Source organism: Oreochromis aureus, linkage group 7 (genome assembly GCF_013358895.1).
Source record: "Oreochromis aureus strain Israel breed Guangdong linkage group 7, ZZ_aureus, whole genome shotgun sequence".
Classification (NCBI taxonomy): domain Eukaryota; kingdom Metazoa; phylum Chordata; class Actinopteri; order Cichliformes; family Cichlidae; genus Oreochromis; species Oreochromis aureus.
In genome coordinates, this window is record NC_052948.1 from 43,763,113 (window position 1) to 43,785,909 (window position 22,797).

Consider the following 22,797-nt stretch of genomic DNA (forward strand, 5'->3'; position numbering starts at 1 on the left):
TGTGTGTGTGTGTGACAGAGTGGGCACACTGAGAAGTCTATGTTGATGAAAACCATGCTCAGCTTTTTTTTTTCTTTTTTTCCCCCTCTGAAGAAATCTGTTTGGTGTCTAATTTAGAAGTCAACCAGATTTAATATTTATTATTCATCATTTCATTTGGTGCATAATCTAGAATCTAGAATTTTGTGCACATAACACGTAAATCTTTGCCTGTGACACACGATTAGACAACGACTAAAGGGGAAACTGTGTTTTTATCATGAGCATATAGAGTAATACAAGTAGTGGTGCTTTGATACAGAAGGAAAACAGTCCAGTAATCTTATATAAAATATAAAAAATAGTTACTGTTTCCATAAATTACAATGAGAGAATACTCCTCAACAGAAACCAGCTTCATAATGAAAAGTAGAACAACACGGATAGTTGTCACGACACCCTTGACACTCTCAGGTCTGAATATCTAGTTAAACTGAGCTTAACCAACACATACAGCTGGACTTTGAACCTTAAATACACACTCGTGGGCCCGTTGTGTTACGCAGTGTTTGTCTCTTTGTCATAGGAGAACAAAAGCAGGTCCAGCTAGGATAGCAGAGGGGCTGAGCGGAGCAGATGTTCACGGGACCACCCTGTCAAGTGTTTGTTCAGTTTGCTCTGGGAAAAGGCTGACAGAGTGAATCCGCCCAGCTGCCCCAGTCTGCGACACTGATATCGGATACATACTGCCTCATTTTAGGCTGGTTTCTGTTTTTCATGGACTGTGCTGTTTGATCTTTAGACCTTTTGCTGTTTTCCTTGGCACAGTGTGGTGTTTCCTTCATAAGCAAGTATAGCCTAATGGTGCATTGGAATAGTACACTGGAAAATAAGCATACTGTATATTAACTGTTAAGTGGAAAACCGTCAATGCAAGTAAGGGCACAGATGACATCAACATCTGGTTGAAGGGTGGGGCTCTTTAATAACCTGGTTTTGGCTCAGTTATTGCACTTCAGCACAGTCAGAAAGGAAATGCGTGCATTTGTTGACTGTTTTCCTTATAAGGGATGGCAGTGAAAGGAAGCGAGCCAGGGGACATACCGTAGCTCCTGGTCCGGAACCAGCCTTGCTGACTCACTGTCTGCTTTTTTTGTTTTTTTGTTTTATCTTATTGAGGCATAAGAGGCACATTGTCTTCATGTTCAGACCAAATATAGGACGCATTGTTAACGAATGCCTCTGTCTGTATTTGAATTGTAAGACATCACTAACCATGTTTTGTGCTTTTCATTATTTATATATGCTGTTACAGTGGTGGTGGCTCATAGTAAATGTAGCCAAGCATCAAATTATGAAAATATGAAGTCTGGATATGTACAAGTAATCACTTCAGACTGCTCTAAGTGTCTTTGTATGATGTCAGTGAGAGCATATATCCGTCATATGATGGTCTCAGCCATACATCTCTGGTTTATGAGGGGCAGCCAATCACAAGAAAGTAATAGAAAGATGCATTAAACAGTTTCTTTCAGGCAGAGAATTCTTGAGAAAAACAGATTAGTCTCTTCTCCCACAGCAGCTAAAACTATGGCAGCTGCTTTGGTCATAAGTACAAATCAAATCTATCCCACACTTCAACACCAGGCTGCACAAGAAAACATGCTTTAAATTACAGTGAGTTCACACATACTGCAGGTTGTGCTTTGTTGCAACACTTACAAGTGATATATATATTTGTTGTTAATCACTTATGAAAGAATACTGTGTTGAATATTTCCTCCTCTCCAGGCTGCTATTTCTTTGCATCTATTTGAATACACAAAAAGTACGACCCTGGGGATGTTTAGGTGCCAAAGAGATTATATTATCACACATTGTGATTATTATCATTAATACTTTTACTCTGAATTGGTGCAAGGTGATCTTTCTTTTTAAAGAATATAGTTTAGGTTTTGAAGAGTTTACTTTTTTTAAATTAAATTTTCCACACAGCCATTAAGTTTCTACATTTAGGTTTGTATAACAGTCTGTGTGAGCCTTTGTTTAATTAAATTCCCCATGTTACGGTTTATTTGTTTCTCTGCATTAAATCTATGTAGTAGGTACACTGCAACCGCAAACCGTTCTCAAACTGTGTGCTGAAACATGACGTAATCTGATGTGCACTTCCCTAGAAATGTAACAACACACCACATCAACACAGTCTGTTACAGGTATAAATGCTTGCAATGGCGTCAGCCACTTGCGTAGGCTGCATTATAGGCTCTACGTAGAGAAACTCTAAATTAGGGTTCAGCAGTAGCGGTCATATTCAGGCTTGTAAATCGGGCTGTTTTCAGTGAACTGTATGGTTGAGAGCTGTACATGAGATGTCTATACCGAGTGTGCATTTTGTATTCAATTGAATCATGTGGATAAACTGCAGATGTCTGTCCGTTGAAGTGATTCTCTTTTCCCACCGTGGCCTTTGTTGAAATTGATATTGATTATGCTTTTACACCTTCTCCAGATATTCTTTGGTAATCCTCTCTAATCCTAAGAACAGGTCTGAGAACAGGGCCTTTGGAAAAAGATGGAGACGTGAAATATAAGACCGGTGTTTGGCAGCTCATAATGAAACCTATTAATTGTCCACAAGCGAATTAAGCCCCGACTTGAACCATGTTTATCTATTAGACATTTAGCATGTCTAGTGAAACCAAGTCAATTGCAAAATGATGCTGAAAAGATGTTTTATGAGCACTGATTAAATAGTCTTCTTTCTGTCTTTTCAGGCCCTCTGCTGCCCCCCCTAAAGATGGAGTGCCCAAGGTATGAAGGAAAATATTTGCTATAAAAAATAGATTAGCTTAAGCTATTTTCATCTCTATTTATTTATGAAATATGTATGTAAGCATCCTCGCTGTGCCCTTCTGAGATTATGTTGGACCACAGTTTTGGTTTGGCTTGTGCAATGGCCCAGAGCACCATTTTTAACCTATATGGCACAAACAAAGTGTGTGAAAACACGGTTTATTTATATGTTGTGCTGTGCTGTTGGGAATGCTGGTTTATAGTACACGCATGGGATGTTTTGTTGTGAACTTGTTTGTGCATGTTGTTTGTCTTCACTTTCATGCAGGATGAACCTCAAGAAATCATTAAGCCCGTTCCAATCACTCACCCTTCCCCAAGCACCACATACACCAAGCCAATAAGTCAGGCCACTCCTGCATACAACAAGACCGCTCGTCCATTTGGCGGCAGCAGCAGTGGGGCGTCCTCCTCACCGGCTGCTCCTAAAGTCGCTTCTATACCCTCTGAGTCATCCGCTTTTACACCAGCCGCACCTTCCCAACTGCCGCAACCTCCGTTTCCGCTGAGGTCGAGCCAAACTGCCACAGACACGGCTCCAGCCAGTTCACTTCCCAAACCCAGCCCTGGTCGCTCCACCTTCACGTCCTCATCCACCTCTTCCTCCTCATCCAACTCCTCCTCTCCTGCCAGAATGACAACCACCGCCTCCCATCCTAACGTCCCACAGCCCTCTGTCTATAACACACCTATTAACCTTTACTCCAATGCCAATGCTTGTGAGGTGGCTATCGGACAGAGGCGAGGTCTTTTGGAGAGCCAGGGACTGTCAGAGCATGTTAATGGGTATGTACCATTTATCAGTCTAAAAGGAACTAAAGCTGGAATCTGGTCTATGTTAAGCTGATATAAGTGCAAACTATTATTTACGAATATAAACGCAATGTGTGCTTCAGTAAACCACAGACATCGTAGCGTCTCAAATTTCCTAAAATATTGCCTTAAATGAATATGCAATATCCTAATCTGATTTTCCGCTCTTACCTCACTGGCAGTGGGAGCTCGTTTACACTTTACAGCTGTCGAACAGATACTCTACCTAAAATGCAGTACTTGCATTAACATTTGTTTTTAATTAGCTTAAATCCTGGCAGCTATGTTCTTCTAAAGACCACAGACGAAGCAGTTTGGCTGGATTGGTCTTCATCAGCAGGTTTTTGGATCAGTAGCCGGGCTACAGTAGGCTGATCTAGGTTTACCACTCATTATTTTTTTCTGTCAAGTGAAAAAATGGGTCATAGCGATGTGATTTATGTTACCAGAGTGCACTGCTGAACTATACATTGGTGAATTTATTTTTTAGTATATAAACTATGGAAAATAACAGACATTGTGCACCATGATACTGAAGTACAAAATCCTTTACATGCAAAACTACTTTCTTTACCATCTCGTCAGTCTTTTCTTTGCCTGAAATCTTGGACTGTCGGCCTCTAGAGGTAGTTTGTGTGTGTGTGTGTGTGTGTGTGTGTGTGTGTGTGTGTGTGTGTGTGTGTGTGTGTGTGTGAGCTTGTTTGCTAACCTGCATGTCTTCTTGTTGTGGTTCCTGTGGTTTCCTCAATGCACATTCTCTCAGAAGGGTGTTTGAACTATACTTGTTCCTTCCAACTGGTCTATTTATGTTCCTTATGGGCTTCAATTATTTTCCATTTACCCTTTCTTTACCCACAGGAGGAAGAAGAGACAGATACCAAGTTAGTGCAGTGAATGATAAAGTAGCTTTCTAACCATGTGGAATGTGATTATAGCCTTTACATCTCTCTACTTTATGATTACCGAAGGCATGCTGCTTGCACCTCTTTGACCTAATCCTCACAAACCTTATGTTTCTATTCATTAACTTACCATACTTGCTTATTTCAAGGTCCAAGGAACTGTGAAACCCTGTAAATAACCAATCTCTGATTCTAACCCCCACACGACACCCAGCAGGAGGTCACTTCATACTGTTAATTATTATTTTTTTAGTAGCATCAGGCTCTGTGCTGGTTAATACTGTGTTTACACCCAGTGAAGTCTGGCCTGTCATCACACTGGGCCTCTTAAGTCACTCAGCTCTGCATCTGTCTGGCTCCATCTGCTACTGTGTTTATTCAAGGCCAATCAAATCGCAGCCAGTGTATTGTGTTTTGGCTGAGAATAGCCTGTTTTGTGTACTTTTTGATCACACCGCGTCTCCTCTCTCTTGAAACAAACACACAGTGGAGCAGCTTGCATAAACTTGGGCTTTTGACATTAAATTGACTCAAAGCTTAGACCGGTACTCGAACACTACACTTATTGTATTCTAGAGTGCGGTAAAATTAGTTCGGGTGGAAAAGACGAGCCCTTAATTTGAGAGCACATCACTCCCATCTTGTGGTGAATCGTGGCCATTGTTGTTTCTCAGTCACTCCCTGCTGTTAACATGCAGTCTGTGTGTTGAATTAAACTGTTTTTGGCTTCTCTTAACTCATGTCATCAAGCATTAGACATTAAGCAGAGTTTTAAGGACATTTCATAGATTTTATTCACTGGCTAACTTTTACTCCAATAGTGAGACGTAGAAAAATCTGAGCAGTGTCACATATAATCAGTATAATGTCATACTAAATATTTGGCGCTCTATGAGGCTTTAACTTTCAGATCATTTCTGTCCTTGTTCCTTTTCTCCTCTGTACATTCTCTTTGCTCGTCTGCAGAACTTCACCTCCAGCTAGACCTCGGAGGTAAAAATCGAATAGCTTTTAGGTCACATTGTGAAACCTGCATCTACAAGCTGCACCTGTGATTGATACTGACTCAGTACTGAGCTTTTTGCACGTGTGCACAGCGTGTGTGTTGGTTGCCATGATGGCAGGAGTGTTACACCTCGAGTGTTCATCTAAAATTCTTTAACTGTGTTAAATATTTGAACTTGTACTAAATTCATTATTTGTGTTATGTCAGGCAGCTATTATCCTCCTTGATGCATGTTTAAAGCACAAAAGTTTACCACGTCCTTAATATGATTTTTTGTTGTTGTTGTTTAATGATAAAGGAAAGCCGCTGTGCAGCCTGAGAATCATTCATCCCCACTAAGTGATGCCAGCAAGAAGCGTCTGATTGAGGACACAGAGGACTGGCACCCACGGACAGGCACCTCCCAGTCACGCTCCTTCCGTATCCTGGCCCAGATAACTGGCACTGAGAACGGTGTGTACCAAAATAAAATGCTGAAACTAGCTGGACATTATTTCAGGAACCAGGAGATACTGTAAGGATCAGTTCAGTGTTAAATTCCAGTTTCTAAACCACTGCTTGTAATTGCAATTTAATTAATTATATTATATTTGTATTATATAGTATATTTCACTTTCTTTAAAGCTAACTTCTAGTATAATATTTCAAATAACAGCATTTTTATACTCGGACTTCTATTGCTGGTGTAGATTATAGTGATTTTGCAGCTTCCTCAAATAATAGAAGAAAGCTTTCATCACCATATGATTGATTTATTATTTCATATTACAGTTTTGACTGTAAGTGACATTTGATGTTACATGAGCAGGCTGTGGTTTGGGCTTTTCCTCCAGCTCTAAGGGTAGTGCGTGCAAGTGTTTGTGGATCAGTTCAGATGCATGATGACATTTACAGTGGCTCACTTCAGTGAAGTAAGATCAGATGTCTTTTCCCTCTAATTTTGTCAGGCACACTTACCAGACTGGTGTGAAACACATGTGATTTGTTCTGTCTGGTGTGTCTGCAGCTGAGCAACTGGAGAATAGATCAGGAAGTCTTATCACAAAATGAGCCTAAAATAGGTTCGAGTAGAGGTAAAGTTACAACCTGTAGAAAGCTGACCGTAAAACCTTTTCTGGCCTTGCCTCCCTTCAGAAGCCGATAAGCTTTATGTCCACAGCCCCTAAATTATAAAAGCATGTGTCTTCATATATGTTCACTGACTATTTACTCTGCATTCAGTTTCATTTTCATTGGTGTTTTTGGTTATTTTCTGTTGCAGAACAAACCCCAGACAACAGTGGAAAGAAGTAAGTACTGTAATCTTATTTGGTGTATGTTTGAGGGGTTTTTTCCCCCCTCTGTCTGGCTTCATTTTTCTCACTGTCTGGGTGTCTGCGTTTTGAGTACTTTTGCAGAAAGAAATGCATCTGCTTTGGCAGTTGTACTGTTAAAAGAAGTTCTTGATCGCCGAGGTTTTGGATTCAGAATTGGCCCTCAGAATAATTGTATAAGCATACGGACGAGCCTGTGATTTAGAGTAAAGCACTGATTTCCTGATCTTAACGCTCGAATCATTCTTAATTTGGAGAAGCCAATTTCAAAGCTCTCGGGGGGGAAGATGGGTGAGTGGAGACAGCCACGGGCTTAGCCTAGGCCGTGATTTCTACGGCTTTTCTCATGTTGAAGTTGAGTTAATCCGCAGTAAACACAGTCTGCACGCTGTACCAGAACCCCAACCAACCAGTGTGTCATTCACTCTGCGCGTTGTGGGTTGTTAAATGGTACGTGGGTAAAAGCAGCTCTGCCAAGAGGAGATTCTTGCTCTCCTTCTGTTAGTGACATTTAATTCACTAACTTCTCTTAAGGGAGAAGTGACTATTACACATCTGCTCTGTTTAATAAATAAAAGTTTTATAAAGGGTAAGCTTTGCACTTCTTTTCTATACTTCCTTAATTCATGCCTTTGCTTCCTTGCTTGCATGTGTTGTCTTTACTTCATTTCTGATATCTTAACCTTTCAACCTTTCCCTGTTCTCTTCTTTTCTTTAATCCTTTCTCACGGGGCAAATCAGATTGAACAAGTTGGACCCAGAAGTTATAGGACACAAGTACAACAAGCTGAGAGACTGGCATCATGGCGTTTCAGCACGAGTGCTAAATGTGTAGTAGAAAAGGGTTTGTTTTGCTTAATGCTTTATGTAATTTTGACCATTATTAAATTTGCATTGTCGGCCTTTGCGCAGCAGCATAGTTCTACCCATCATTTGGCAAACTCTTTTAAAATTTCCAATTCTAAAGTAACACGAAAACAAACGATGTTGCAAAAATTGTTTTAAAGTATATTTTTTCTGGTGACATGTAATTTAAATATGTAAATGATTCATGCATGAAAGTACATGTGTTTAATTGCAAATGAAGCACAACATGATTCTGTAGTGTATAGTATGTGTTTCTGTAGGGAATTGTTCATATCTGAGCCTCCACTCTTAATCTTATTCTTCAGCATTCTGAGCATTTTCTGTGTCTTTTTCTTGTATTTTCTACACTAACCAAAGTGATATTTGTCCACCTTGTATGATTTTACCTCAATAAACTTCTTTCTGTATTGCTCTTGATCTTTTCCCACTGTTTTCTTCTTTTATTCTCCTGTGATGGAAAAAAGTCACTTTGCCAGTAAGAAATTTCCAGTTTTTGAATGTGTGTGATGTGAAAGAATTTTCTGTACACGAAGAATTTAAATTAAAATCTCCAGTCATGTAATAAAAACTCCACAATTCTGCACCTTGTTAGGGCGTTAGTTTAAGCACAGTCCCACCAGAGCGTTTCAGTTAGGTTGAGGTCTGGACTTTGATGGGGCCATTGCAGCACACGGGTTCTTTTCTTTTTCAGACATTATGTTATAGATTTCCTGCTGAGCTTGTGATCATTCAGTTAGCTTTAGCTGTTGGACATATGGCCTCACACTTGACTCTAAAATACTTTGGTATTCAGAGGAATACAAACCATATTTGTGCTAACAGAAATGCTAAATGCTCCAAACCAGTAAAATGACAAAACCTATGCTGCTCACGCTCTGATCAATTAATGAGTTGGAAGTAGCTATGCACCCTCTTAATTCCTATGGAAGCAGTAAGGATGTACTTTGTTTTCCACAGAACTGCATTACATTACATTATTCAAAATAGCATCCAGTTTGAAACAGTTAATTATTCTTCATGATGCTTGTCCACTAGAAGAACTTCTCGGTGTATTTTTGCTTGGATTGTTTTTTTATATGAGTTACTGGTCATTCAAACAGTAACGCATTACAGACAGCATAAGACAGAGAAAACACATTGGATGAGATCAAAACTACAAATAAACACAAAACCTGTTGTAACACATAGACCTAGTTGTTTGATAAGATTCAGTGTGATCTGGCTGAAAAATAATCCAGATGTACAAATTGTTAACCTGTTGGAGCAAAGCTGGACTGCCGAGTGATCGCGCAATTGTCTGGCTAACTCGGTTCCCTTGCCGTCTGTCACTGTCTCTCCAACGGTTGCAAGTTTTCTTACATCAAGGGAGACGTGGTTAAAATGGTTCCGTACACACATTTATTTTCAGTTCAAAGAAGAGGGTTGATTATGCAAATGTAAGCCAGTGACTCATCATACTGCTAGTCATTAAAGCTTAAGGTGAAAACATAGTTCAAGTCTAACTATAGGTTAGGGCCAAACAAGTAGTAGTTATGGGTTTATACTGTATCAAAAAGTCAATGTAATGTCCTCTGAAGTCATGGAGAAATTACTGTGCACACAGGCGCGCATGTATGTATGTGTGTGTGTTGCTGAATTATGACATATGCATATCTGTTTTTAGTGAGGCTGTTGAGAAAACCAATCCCACTGTGCACACCTCACCTGCAGCGAAAACATATTCCAAACCTGCAGCAGCACCCACAAATGGCAAGGTTGTCCCTGCTTCCTCATTTAAAAGTCCTGCAGCCCAGAACAAAGCCCCCTATCAGCCTGGAGCTCCATCAGGTAGAGTAACATCCTGCATAGAAATCCTCCCTTTTTCTCTTCCTACTTCTGTTGTTTAAAGCCACTTACATGGTTCTGCTTCTGCCTTGAACATAGATTATGTGATGTAGTTGTTGCTTCTAGCCTACAGATGGCAGCACTCATTCATCTTACCTGACACCAAGCCATTTAAGATTATGAGCTCTATAAAAGCCAGAGGTATTCAGTTAATGTGCTTAGATTATTGGGTTTTCCTAAGATCTCCTTAGCCAAATAGATTGTGAAAGTGACGTTTTATAGGTTTTATTCTTTAAAAGCTGCTCTTTAAATGCAGAAAACCCTGCCATGAAAACTTTAGGAAGTGAAGCAAATGTTCTTTTTGTTGAAAGGAATCACCCTGTGATCATTTTTATCAATCCAGCTGTATGATAAAAGCATGCTCTCGCACATGAACAGATGCACTGTGCATCCAAAAGTATTTCCCTGGAAGCCTTTAAAAACATCTGCTGAAAGGTGCCTCAGAGAGAGAGAGAGCAGGAGGCGACACAGTTAGGTCTTTGTTGACTGTTATTTATCAGATTAACAAGTGCTTGAGTTCAAGTAAACAAGCACATATCTGTGAAAGGGGGCTGAGTATGTGGAATGTGCCATGCATCATTCAGATTTACAGTGTTTATAGGTTTAATTTATCATTTTCACAAATTAAATTGCAGCACATCATCATCATCATCACATCAGAATCCTTTCTTTCATTGTGTTTGGATTAAAAGCTTTTCTATGCCTGTTTTCTGAAGCTGTGAGGAGGGCAGAGATAAAATCACAGCCACAAAAACAGACTGAGGTGAAAGAGCTGCTGCCTAAAAGGCAAATAGCATTTGCTACTCGAGAAAATATTTTCCCCAGCTCTAAAAGTCTCAGTGTCCTTTGTGTTTAAAGACCTAAAAATCGCTTCCAGTAAGAATCAGTTTCTGTTAAAAACCGTTCTGTTTTTCCAGGTGTCTTGGAATTTGTTTGCCTCAGTAGGAAAATCACAGTTGGGTGGCTCTGTCCAAGCCTGATCTGTCATGGTTCAGGCACTGAAGTCATCAAATAATTCCCATTCCTCATCCGACCACACACGCCCCTAATCTCTTCTTTTCTATTAACTGCATCTAGTAACTACTAGTTGTTTGTTCATTTTCATTTTGAAACATAAACCAGGACTTTTTTTTTTTTTTTTTCTTCAATCATCTGACCCATAGCTCTTTCTCATTTAGGTTTTCCTAAGGGTGGAGCACTTCCTTCATTTGGCAAAATCACCAATCCTGCTCCAAAAGGACCAGACCGCCCCACCCCGCGGCCACATCCCGAGGACCTCAACTCTCTGGTACAGCGTGCTGAGCACATCCCAGCTGGTACGCGCACCCCAATGTGCTGCAAGTGCAACAATATCATCAGGTACGTCAGAAAAACTGCATTCGCCAAAGGAGCTTTGGAACAGTAAAATATTCTTCATCAGCTACATTTACATTTAAATAAGTCTAAAGGTCTGTACAACCTACAGCTTATTCTGCAGAATGTTTATGTAAAACTCCTCAAGTGATGCTTTGCTTATGTTTATGATCTGTGCTCAATCCCACCAGGGGACCATTCCTTGTGGCCATGGGTATGGCATGGCACCCTGAGGAGTTCAACTGTGCTCACTGCCGCTCCTCCCTGGCAGACCATGGATTTGTGGAGGAGGGGAACCAGGTGTACTGTGTGCAGTGCTATGAGCAGTTCTTTGCTCCCACCTGCGCCCGCTGCCAACAGAAGATTCTGGGGGTGGGTTAAAGTGTCTTAGTCTGCTTTAACTAGCAACTCATATTACCCTCCACTCTAGTCCAGGAAATGAAGCAAACACTGATCAAATCCACTGAAGTGTGTGTGATTGCACATTTAAAAATATACAGTACACACTGTGTGTTGACATATATTCAAAAAAGAACTGTAATATGATTGTAGCACATATACATATGTAAGCTGTAGCTAACTTTCCTTAATATTGTTAACTGTGTACAATCATGTGTTTATAGCAGGAGCTGCTGTCCATCTGCTAACACTGAAATAGTCACTTTATTTTAATTCATTTTGTTGTGATAAATACAAAAATTATTCATACTAAGCTCAAAAGTGTTTAATTTGATATATTTTCTCCACAGGAGATCATGAATGCCCTGAAACAGACCTGGCACGTGTCCTGTTTCGTCTGCTCGGCCTGCCACCTCCCAATCAGAGGCAACACGTTTCACATGGAGGACGGACAGCCATACTGTGAAAAAGGTTAAACGATGTTTTGTAAAGAAAATAAAGACAATGTCTTGTTCAAACTGACTAACATTTGGTCAATTTGCTGTTCACTCAGACTACTACAACCTGTTTGGGACCAACTGTCATGGCTGCGACTTCCCCATCGAGGCAGGGGACAAGTTCTTGGAGGCTCTAGGATTCACCTGGCACGACACCTGTTTTGTGTGCGCGGTATGTTCAGGAGACGATTTCTCTGTGCAACAAGAGCTGGAAATCCACATAAGTAAATACTGCCAATGTAGCATTAAGTAAACCAACTATATTACTTTTGTTTCTCTCTACAGGTGTGCTCTACTAACCTGGAGGGTCAGGCATTCTTCTCTAAGAAAGACAAACCTTTGTGCAAGAAACACGCCCACACCGTCAACATCTGAGCTCACCTTCTGTGAATATACATAAGAGGGAGAGGGGGCATCAGTTTGCAGCAAGTTATATTTCAAGCAAATGTTAAATATGTTCTTGATTTAAACAAAAATAAATAAATAAACTGGATTACTGTCATTCTTTAATAATAATAATATTTGGTCAGAGATTCCACCGTAAGCTTCATTTTCTGCTCTAGTATTGTTATTAGCTATTATCATTAGTTATTTCACATAACTTTTAGTAGAATATGCAAGAGTAAATTCAGTGCACTGTTGACTTCTTTGTCAGTTCCGTATCTACACCGATGCATTTTTAATACCCATGTTTTGGTGGTGGTGTGTTGAAGATGAGAAAAAATTAGTTTACAGGGTTTAAAAATTAAGCTTATTTAACTTTAAATAAAAACAAAGTATATTTTAGACAGGGATCACTTAGTCTGGCAAAACAATGGGAAATATTATTAATAGTAATTTTTAGTAAAATCTTTAATTGATGTGCTGTTTAGTTATCAAAATGAAATGAAAACACCAGGCAGTAACCTATGAAAATGTGCAATTTATATATTGTGCGTGTATTTTATTATTGATGCATCCAGGAGTATTTTGAAAAGACTTCCTAATGTCAAGTGAATAAAGTGGGGACATCCAGCTGTTTCTGTTCATGTTGTAAAGTCTATACTTCACTAGTTAAATGTTTAAATGAGCATCCTTCCAGTGGTATTGAACCAGCTCCTGGCATTAAAATGCATTTTATTTTTCTTATTTTGTGCTAAACCATTCAATCCCCGCCCCCCGGGGCTGCGTACCATAACTTGTCATTTCTGTGGAATTTTCAGGTTACCAAAAGAATTTTAAAATGTATTTTCAAAAGTGGAGTTCTGCTGTCGGGATTTGGTTTGTTTGTTTGTTTTGCACACTTTCTATGCATTCATTGAAATAAAACAGTCCAACATTGGCTGCCATGCATCACTTCAAAACCATGTTATTCTATTCTTTTGCACCGGACACTAGATGAAAGTTGTTTATGCTCTGTTTATGAAACGTTAGATGGACAGAAAGCATTGAGATGAGTGTGTGATGTATCACTGCTTTTTATGTGCCTGCTATAAAACTACAGTTGGAACTATTATTATGAGGGGAAGCTTAAGAGGCAGGCAGACGGGCACCATGCACTTAAACTTCAGTAAGAAATTTAAGTAGCTTACAAATCTCTATATAAGAATTAAAGAAACTACATTTGGTCTTCTGTCTTGTCTTGTAACTGCTATAGCCTATGAAGTGTGACAGATCAGGGATAACTGAAAACATATTCAGTGATATTCAAATAACTGCACCCTGCAGGAGCTCAGGTTATTGCCATTCTCCAAGACGTCAGAGGTGGGAGCTGTGGGACACGAGATTTAAGCAGCCTCCAAAAACTATCGATAGCCTACACTTGGAAAACTCGAGACATAGAGGCACATGGGCACAAATAAAAGAGACCAGAGTAGATCTGAAATTAGGACCGGCTGGGATTGTATTGTGCATCTTTAAGAAGAGACTGTAAGTATACTTTTGTTGTCTCTGTGGGAGCGCAGTTTGAGCTGCACTGGGAAGTACTCGTGCAGTGGATGTCCAGGCTTTCGTCAGTGAAACCCGGAGGGGTCCGTGATTTGTTTTCCGTGCTGCCGTTCAAATGAATTCAGCCGAAGTGCTTATTTGGCTCCCTACGAGGGGGTTTATTTAGTGGCAGCAGCTGCGGGCGATCTGCGCGACGCCGGGCAGCGTTATTGGTGGAGTCTGTGACGGTGCTGATGATGCTTAAATTGATCGCGGCGGTACATCTTTGATGCCTGATCAGATTGAGGATGGCCTCGGAGTTGCGTTATGATAAGAGACAGCTGTTTTAATCCACTGAGTAAAGTTGTTATCAAGGTCTCTCCTGTTAAAATCGACAATTTGGCCAATTTTGCGAAAGATATTCAAAGTTGTTTTCATTGCATTGGTTATGACGGTCATCTTCATCACCAGATCAGGTTAGCCCAGTAGTTCACTTATAAGATATATAATTATTATTATTATTGACTTATTAAACTGATTACATATCAAAATCAAATTGGGTCAACTCCATCAGCCGATAAAGATCATATGATATAATCAAAGTCTATGTAATAATCACTGTGATTTGATTTGCCACTGTTGTACTCATTGGTCAGCTGGGATTTAGAAAATGCAGGGGGAATAAAATACATAAACAGTAAGATTTACATTGCCTCTATGACTAGAGGTAGATTGAAGGTATTAACGGGTCAATTCAATTTTACTTATATGCCACGAAATCACAACGACAATTGCCTCAAGGTGCTTGATATTGTAATGTAAAGACCCTAAAAACAGATAACCAGCTATGAGCAAGCACTTGGTGACAGGGGAAAGAAAAAACTCCCTTTTAACAGGAAGAAACCTCAGGCAGAACTAGGCTCAGGGAGGGGCGTCCATCTGTGGCTGAGGGAAGGAAGACAGGACAAATGACGAGCCGTGGAAGAGTCAGAGGTAAATAATCACTAATGATTAAATGCAGAGTGGTGTATAAAGACATAATGAGTGAAGAAGAAATACTCATGGGAATCCCCCAGAAGCCTAGACCTATTGCAGCATAACTAAGGGAGGATTCAGGGTCACTTGATCCAGCCCTAACTATAAGCTTTATTAAAAAGGAAAGTTTAAGCCTAGCCTTGAAAGTAGAGACGGTGTCTGTCTACTGAATCCAAACTAAGAGCTGGTTCCAGAGAAAAGGGCCCTGAAACCTGAAGGCTCTGCCTCCCATTCTACTTTTAAATATACTATGAACCACAATTAAGCCAGCAAATCTGAGAGTGAAGTGCTCAGTTGGGATGATATGGTACCATGAGGTCTTTAAGACAGGAGCTTGAATGTGGGGGACTGTTCTCTGTTAGAGTTCAGTGGCATAGGGTTGATGGAAATACTTGACCATTGAACGGATGACACAAAGTAAACTGTCTATGACATCGTCTCATGTTTACACGACTATCTCTGAGTCTGGTGGGAGCAATACACCTCATTCAGGCCTGTGGTGTAGACTTGGAACACATCAGCAGCCCCTCTAACTCTCTACAAGACAGAGAGGCTCTTTGAGGCACAACAGAGTGAGTGTTTATGGTAATATTAAACTCACAGAGAGTGATCAAACCACCGCCCACCACCCGGTTCTTGCCCTGGCTCTGCCCCTGGCAGGAGTCACGCCTGTCCTTAGGCATGATGGCATGTCAAGTGAGGGTGGCTGGCAAGGCAGCCCTTTGTGGTCTACCGCAGACTCCTGCTACAAGTGTTTCAGTGTGGCGGACTCGCTGGCACTGATGACTAACACAGTGTGTGTATATTCTACTTGTTAGGCCTGTTGTGCAGCAGCATGTGGGCTGCCCTGTCTGTGAAAAATGTCAGATGGAGTTCCCACAGAGCTCTGTACGGACTGCAGTGTTGACTAAGAGTAATTAACCAATAGATTTCTTCATCTGGTTGATTGAAACCTTCACGGGTGGAAATGTGTAGCAATGATGAGGAATCACAAGTGATGGATATGTGGCTTTAGACAAATCAGAATTTTAAATCAAATAGCCTCATATTTACGCGTGTGGTGCACATAAATGCACAAACACTCCTAATCACTGTGGTTAGATACTGGCCTATGTCTGGATTTGTCCACAGGGCTAAACTTAGCAAGCTGCGACCCTTCACCTCAAGTTTCCTCCCTTATAATTACAGGAAGCGAGGACAGCCAATCCAGGCAGAGATGACTGCCGCATATTAACAAGCTCAATAGGAGCAGTATTTGGGGACCGCACAGGTAATGACCGAATATGTGGGAGGAGGGAGAAGTTTTTACCTATAGAGTTTTGTCAGGGCTGCAGAAGAAAAGCAATAATGAAGACTTTAACTCATCACCTCACACTCATGTAACACGAGCACAGAGACAAATGGAGTATATCGAGATACAAACTATCAGAGATCCAGTTACAGACAGGCTTTGCTCAATGCCTTTTCCAGCTGCCAGGACTTTATATGTTTTCATCATTTCTTTTAGCTTCTTCTCCTCTGTGTGCACTCCCTGAAGGAAGAGCATCTCACATCAAGAATTTTCCACAGGTATGGCTTTTCCATCTGCCATTCATTCACTCATATTTTGTCCGCTATTGTCTGTCATCCCATCCTAAAAACTCCGTACTATGCTCCTCTTTGAAACAGGAACAGTATTTAACATAGGTGGCACCTGGGAAGCTTTTCTCTCAGAAATCTTATCCTGCCTTAGTTAAATTCTGTATTTTAAATGGTAAGTTTCTGTCGTCATTTGTAGATTTTTCCTATTGCTCCTCTCTGGATATAATTAACCTGGAAGCACAGGTTACATGTTCCAATCGATCTTGTTTCAGTTAGCTTAGATTCCCCTGGGACTTTGACAATTAATGCTTATTCACAAACACATAAGTACAAATGACCCACTCATCGTTTTATGTAGGGTTGCTGATGAAAGACTAATGAAAGATGATGGGAGGTTGCCTGTAAGTTCATCGTATTACTGGAGAAAAATAGGATTGTCTTTAAAAAAAAAAAAGAATGAGTGGAAGATGATTGAAGATCGACGAGCAGAAGAGGATAAGAGTACCTTGCGTGATTGGGTTAATGCGAAAGTGGGGAAATGACCTGAATTTGAAATTTAGTCTGCAGTTTTATGACAGACATATGAGCTTCTTCCAATAATTCCACTTTTTTTCTTCCAGAGAAAGACAAGTGCTGAAGCTCTGGCCGGGCACGGTGACAGGATGCTTTCTGATGCCCTGGGTTTGGATGGTGAGTCAAACTCTCATGCACTCTCTATCCATGTGCCTGAGAACATTTCTTATAAATGGAATGACATAGTATCTGTTTATATGCACATGACTGACTGTAAAACCGAGCTCTTTTGTTAAATGGGAACTCACAAATGTGAAGTTGAGTGGTCTCACTTGAAGCTCCACACCGATAATATTGTGAAGAAAATGTAATCCAAAACTAAAAGCTGTATTGATCACGATAGGCTGTTTTCCTGGAGTTAGAGGTAGTATTTGACAGAGCTCATCCTGTGTGTGTTTGTGTGTGTGTGTGCAGTTAGCCTCCAAAGTGGCAGGCTAATTGACTTTCTGCTCGGCCTGTTGATAGGCTATGTAAAATAAACCGCTCTGACTATAATAGAATCCTGTTTTCTCCACTCAGGTTTTGGGTCAGGCTCAGACTCCCTCTACTGACCTGACTAACTGAAACGAAGAAGATCAACATCTGATATAGTGTAGTACATTTTAGACACTCTCAGAAACACACCTGAGTAAATTAGTAGAGCACTGTATTTATGAATGTACCTTCTCATAAAAATAAGACCAAAAAAGAAAAGAAAGAAATTTAATTATGGTAATGTTAAGACGATGCTGAAACAAGGAAATAGACACAGAATTCCAAAAATTCAAAATGTCAGTATAAATGAATACCAGAAGAATTCATCAAATCCAATTCAAACAAGGGCAATACGAGAGTATAAGCCATGTTATTTTCACCCTTTGATTCTGTCTTTGTGTAACCTGCTGTAGCCACAGTTGTAGTCTGAGTTCTTTGGCAGTTGTTTGTCTGTATCACAACTGTGGAAGACACAGTCACGAAACCTTACAGGTGGTTAGTAAAATTGAAGGTTTGAAGATAGCCATGGTCTGACTGATGAGACAAGAGGACCCCTTTTCCACATTCCTTTTAACTGTGAAGTACAATTTTTACCTCCCAGTATGATTTATCTTTATCCGGTTTACATTCAGCAGCCACTTTGTTAGTTACACCTGTTCAACTGTTTGTTAATAGATAACAGTTTGTTCTCTAGTCAGTGCATTTAGGCACTGTGTGTGTGCCTAAATGCACTGAGCTGCAGGTCAAGGCAACCTGCAAGCTGAGCATCAGAATGGGGAAGAAAGGTGATTTAAGCAAGTTTGACCATGCATGGCTGTTAGTGCCAGACTCTAAGTGTTTTAGAAACTGCGGATCTAGTGGGATTTTCCCATCACTAGGGTTTGCAGAGAATGGTTCACGAAAAAGAAAATAGTGAGTGTCAGTTCTCTGGGCAAAAGTACCTTGTTTATGCCAGAGGTAGGAGGAGAATGGCCAAATTGGAGCAAGCTGATAGGATAGCAAGAGTTGAAATAACCACTAATTACAACCAAGTTTTGCAGAGGATCATCTCTGAATGCACAAAACATCAAACCTTGGAGCAGATGGGCTACAGCAGCAGAAACCACGCCAGGTGCCATTCACTGAGGTGGTGCCCTCAGTACCAACTGAGAACAATTTAAAACCCACAATTTACTTGAGCAGATGCCGACCATGCCCATCCTTTTATTACCACAGTGTACTCATCTTTTGATGGATGCTTCCAGCAGGATAATGTGCCATGATATCATCAAGCTCAAATCATCTCAAACTGGTTTCTTGAACATGACAATGAATTCACTGTAATCAAATCTCTCCATAGTCACCTGATCTCAATCCAATAGAGCACCTTTTGGATGGAACAGGAGATTCACGTCTTGCATGTGCAACCAACAAATCTGCAGCAACTGTGTGATTCTGTCATGTCAATATGGACCAAAATCTCTGAGGAATGTTTCCAGCAACATCTTGAATCTATGATGCAAAGAATTTTGGCAGTTCTCAAGACAAAAGGGAGGTGTACCTAATACAGTGTCCGGTGAGTGTATAAAAAAATGTAATACTCTTTCAGGATGGATGCGGTCTGAGAGCTCAGAGGCGTTATGGAAGGTCATCTTGTGATTGATACTTCTACATATTTTCCTGCATAAAAAATATTTCAACCTACTTGCATAGTGCATTTCAGCAATATAAACATACAGTCCATGAATATAGCCCATGGATACATTTTTATATCTTTGCATCTTGGTTTCAGCCCTGAGTTGGCTTGTTGCATCGTTTAATTAGCATTCCTTTTACATTAAGCAACGAGCGTGCCACTGCAAGACCCATCATACACAGCAAAATATGCTGACGCAGCTCCAACCTGGAGTCCTTGTTTCAAGCGGTGTTCAGTCAGGGAGCTGAGAAATGAACTTACTGCATGTAGAGAGGTCAATAATAGCCTGTATATGTGGGAAAGGATTGCTTGAACTCCTTCTGCGACAGTGACCTGCTGTTTCCGGAAAGAAAAGCGTCCTGAAGCCAAACACCAGTTTGAGTTGGAGAGTAACTCACACCCATAAAGAATGTCAAGAATCTGTGTGTTAAAGTTCACAATGTATCACCATCTGCTGCTGGATCCTGGCAAATAAAAGACAGCTGTGTGAGTCTGTGTGGGTGGAAAAAAAGATGATACTAAAACAAAAAAAATTACAGTTATGCAAATATTTTCTCCATTTTTGTGTATATATGTTTCACATGTAAGTTCAGCCAGCTGATATGACACTGTCAGCACTTTCACTCACACATACAAGTCTGACACGTTGGCAGCTTGACAGCCTATAATTACACCCCAACTTACTGGTTTATTAAGAAAATACAGGTCAGCCCAGACCACCCAGAAACACAGTACGAGTCACCTGTTTCCACCGTGAGGGAACTTCGCTGTTTCGCTTCAGCACCCAGCTGTGGCTCACTGTAATTTTGCTCATATAATATTGTCTCAAGGTCTCTGAAATATGTTTCATGGCGCTTGCCTTCTTTTCCTGAGAAGTTCATATTTCCTTATATGTGTATAAAGAGCGGGCTCTGCCTTTCGCCTCGTTCAAAACATGTCACCCTGATCTCGTTTGACAGTTTGATCTTTCAACATACTAATCTGAAAAGCTTTGTTCTACGCTCCTCAGCACGTCTGCTCTGCTGTCGACCTTTTTCTGCACCGCGTCTGATTAATAGGAAGCGACAGTGAGTGCCAGTCAGACTGCGAGAGGAGATGGAGAAACACATGAAATCAATTTCTGTCTCGTGCGTATTTTTCCTGCTTCCCAGCCCTTGATGACAGATTGCAAAATGGGTTTTGTGTGTGTCTTTTGTTTTCCAGCAGGTTTGGGAGAGGGCAGAGGGTATTCAGAGTCATACCTGTGAGGCAGTCTGCGAGGAAATGTGCTGACATCAGAGATTTGCATTTTAAAGCCCGGGGATAGAAGAGGAGGAGGAGGATACTTCAGTAGAAGAAGCTGAGTTTGCATAGATCAGATCAGGTGAGTCTGTATTCAGAATTACATCTCATATCAATGCTAATCTGTTAATTAAAGACCCAGTCACATCCTGGAACATACGGTGAAGAATGAAGCGCTCTATGTGCCGATGATTAAAAATAGAGTTACCTTGAACCACATGAGAAGATCCTGCCAAGATAAAGTGTTCCACATTTGTCAGTTGCGTTCACGGCGTTTGGAGATTAATTGTTCACTTCAGCATGTCGTCAGCTTCTGTTGTGATGTTTGGATCCCAGCTGCTCGCTCTGCTTTATTTGGAAACAACCACACACATACATTGTCACACACGACACACGGTGGAATCCCTGACAGGGTTTGGGATTAGTCGCGAGATTAGGGAATGAGCCAAAAGAGGTAACAGGTGACAAACTCGTGTCAACACTTCATGAAAAGCACTATAACCTCAGATTAAATAAACCACTGCCACAAACAAAAGGTGAGTCATGTTACTGTATGTTGCATGAGAGCAGGTACAAGCTGCCAAGCCTCGTTTGCTGAATATATCTCTGGTGGACAGTTACACTTTAATGACACCTGTTTTCCTTTGTTAAAACAGTTTGCATTTGTGTTGAGCTGTCACGGTTTTCAAGGCTTTCCCAACTTTTTCTTTTTTTTTTTGTGATCTGCTTTCCGGAAGAGATTATTTATTCTGTGTGGAAGTTTATCGTGTATCGCGTTACTCTGGAAATCTTGAAATTTCAACCATTAAACCTTTTACAGCTACTCGCTGGCATTCAGCCTAATTTGACTCACCTTGGTAGCGGTGTTTGCAATTGCGATTAAGTTACTTGTTTTCTGTATTTGCGGCAAAGATGACTGATGACATCAGTGAAAGAAAAGCTCCAGGCTCCTCTAAATAAATTAGTTCAAGTTGCGGTGGGTCTGCCCTCAAGTGACGATATGGGAAACGACTAAAGCGACGCCTTTGGAAGACTCGTTGTTTTAAATGTAACTGCTTAGTAATATCAGCATATTTATTTTAGCCACCCAGCCCCACTGGCAACTCTGTGTGTATTTCAGTTCCAACTGTGATCTAAAAAAGACTTGATACAGACTCAGTGGAGAGTATGTTCTGCTTTCTAAATGAACGTCCAAGGGAAACACATGTTGGCCACCTCAATCTTTCATTCTTCCTTCATCTTTACTTACGGTTGTATCCAGACTGAGAAGAGACCGGCCTCTCTGCTTTGCTTTTCAAACCTCTTCTGTAGCTCTGAGAATTTTACGTAGGGCAGAGGCTGGATCAAATGACAACGCAAAGAAAGAGAGGGAGAGTAGGGAAGCTAGCTAACCTGCTACACGCTGGATTGTTATTGCAGGTGTTTAAGAGAAGTTACAGCTGTTAATTTCCTCTATGTGGTGACACATGTGGAGCTGCACGCACCAATGTTGCTGTGCCACAATGCACAGATCACATTTTAAGGATCAGGAGACGGTTACTTGGTTTCTGTACTCTACTGCTTCAACTTTTTTACTGACCTCGTTGCTGTATGCATGTAGACGTATAAGGAATTCATGGTTAGTTTCATTCCTGCAGTCAAATTCACTCATAGGCTACTTTGCATCTGTTTGTAAAGCATTGAAAATGTTCAATCTGGGACATTTTGTGCAGTCTGAAAGCCTGTTGGATCCACACACTCGTATGTGGGTCTGATTCTGTTAACTCAATTAACTTTTTTTCTGTTTAAAGAACCTAATATTTATACCTGATCTTTGTCTGATTTCAGCATCAGCTGCTTCAGTTTACAGTTATGCAAAAGATGAAATAAGTAGTTAAGTTTGAGTGACTAAACTGCAAGACTGTGTCATGAAACAAGTGCAACAGTTATGTGTTTTAAACAGCCACCTACAGCTATGTCCCTGTTTTAGAGTCATTCTCACTCCCCAAATTTTTATGAAGAGTGTGTTTTTTGATGTGTTTGTTTGTGCTTGTACTTGTGTTGGTAGACAGGTGCTCCTTTTGTTCTCCAACTGTGTGCTGTAACCTCGAACAATTATTTTGATTGGTCATTTTTTCATCGGATCAAGCCGAAAGCTCGTGTTTTGAGCATAAAACATGAAGAAATTGGAAAGTCAGTAGCTTTTTTCTCTCTGATGCCAACGTAAAAGGTAAGCTGAAAATGCCTGATTTTAAAAACACTAATAATGTAGGCACACACACAGGCCTTTGCACAAGAACTGTTTTCTACTTCATTACATAAAGTGGTCAAGATGCTGGGTGGTGCCCACTGTTTTTTTTAAACCTATGTTTGTTTTACTTTTTGGAAGTGCTACAAATTAAGCAGTTAGAAGTTTTGGGTGGAC

General features: G+C 40.5%; 2 protein-coding genes across 6 annotated transcripts in view; both read left to right on the forward strand.

Moving 5' to 3' along the window:
- Positions 1-13,212, forward strand: part of pdlim5b (PDZ and LIM domain 5b) — a 34,384-nt gene extending 21,172 nt beyond the window's left edge. For both annotated transcript variants that reach the window (XM_039615198.1, XM_031742484.2), the window contains 10 exons: positions 2,757-2,793; positions 3,104-3,621; positions 5,855-6,009; positions 6,818-6,845; positions 9,400-9,563; positions 10,799-10,979; positions 11,165-11,345; positions 11,723-11,843; positions 11,926-12,041; positions 12,155-13,212. In XM_039615198.1, the coding sequence (XP_039471132.1) occupies positions 2,757-2,793; positions 3,104-3,621; positions 5,855-6,009; positions 6,818-6,845; positions 9,400-9,563; positions 10,799-10,979; positions 11,165-11,345; positions 11,723-11,843; positions 11,926-12,041; positions 12,155-12,244 (1,591 nt within the window). In that variant the 3' untranslated portion in view covers positions 12,245-13,212. The remainder of the gene's footprint in view (positions 1-2,756; positions 2,794-3,103; positions 3,622-5,854; positions 6,010-6,817; positions 6,846-9,399; positions 9,564-10,798; positions 10,980-11,164; positions 11,346-11,722; positions 11,844-11,925; positions 12,042-12,154) is intronic.
- Positions 13,213-13,643: 431 nt separating this feature from the next.
- bmpr1bb (bone morphogenetic protein receptor, type IBb) overlaps positions 13,644-22,797 on the forward strand; it is a 56,221-nt gene continuing 47,067 nt past the window's right edge. For 2 of the 4 annotated variants that reach the window (XM_039615798.1, XM_031742526.2), the window contains exons 1-4: positions 13,644-13,777; positions 16,317-16,378; positions 17,011-17,080; positions 20,316-20,475. The gene's annotated coding sequence lies outside the window, so the exon portion shown is untranslated. Of the gene's footprint in view, positions 13,778-15,997; positions 16,080-16,316; positions 16,379-17,010; positions 17,081-20,315; positions 20,476-22,797 lie in introns of all 4 variants that reach the window. The other 2 variants (XM_039615799.1, XM_039615800.1) reach the window with 2 other exon arrangements.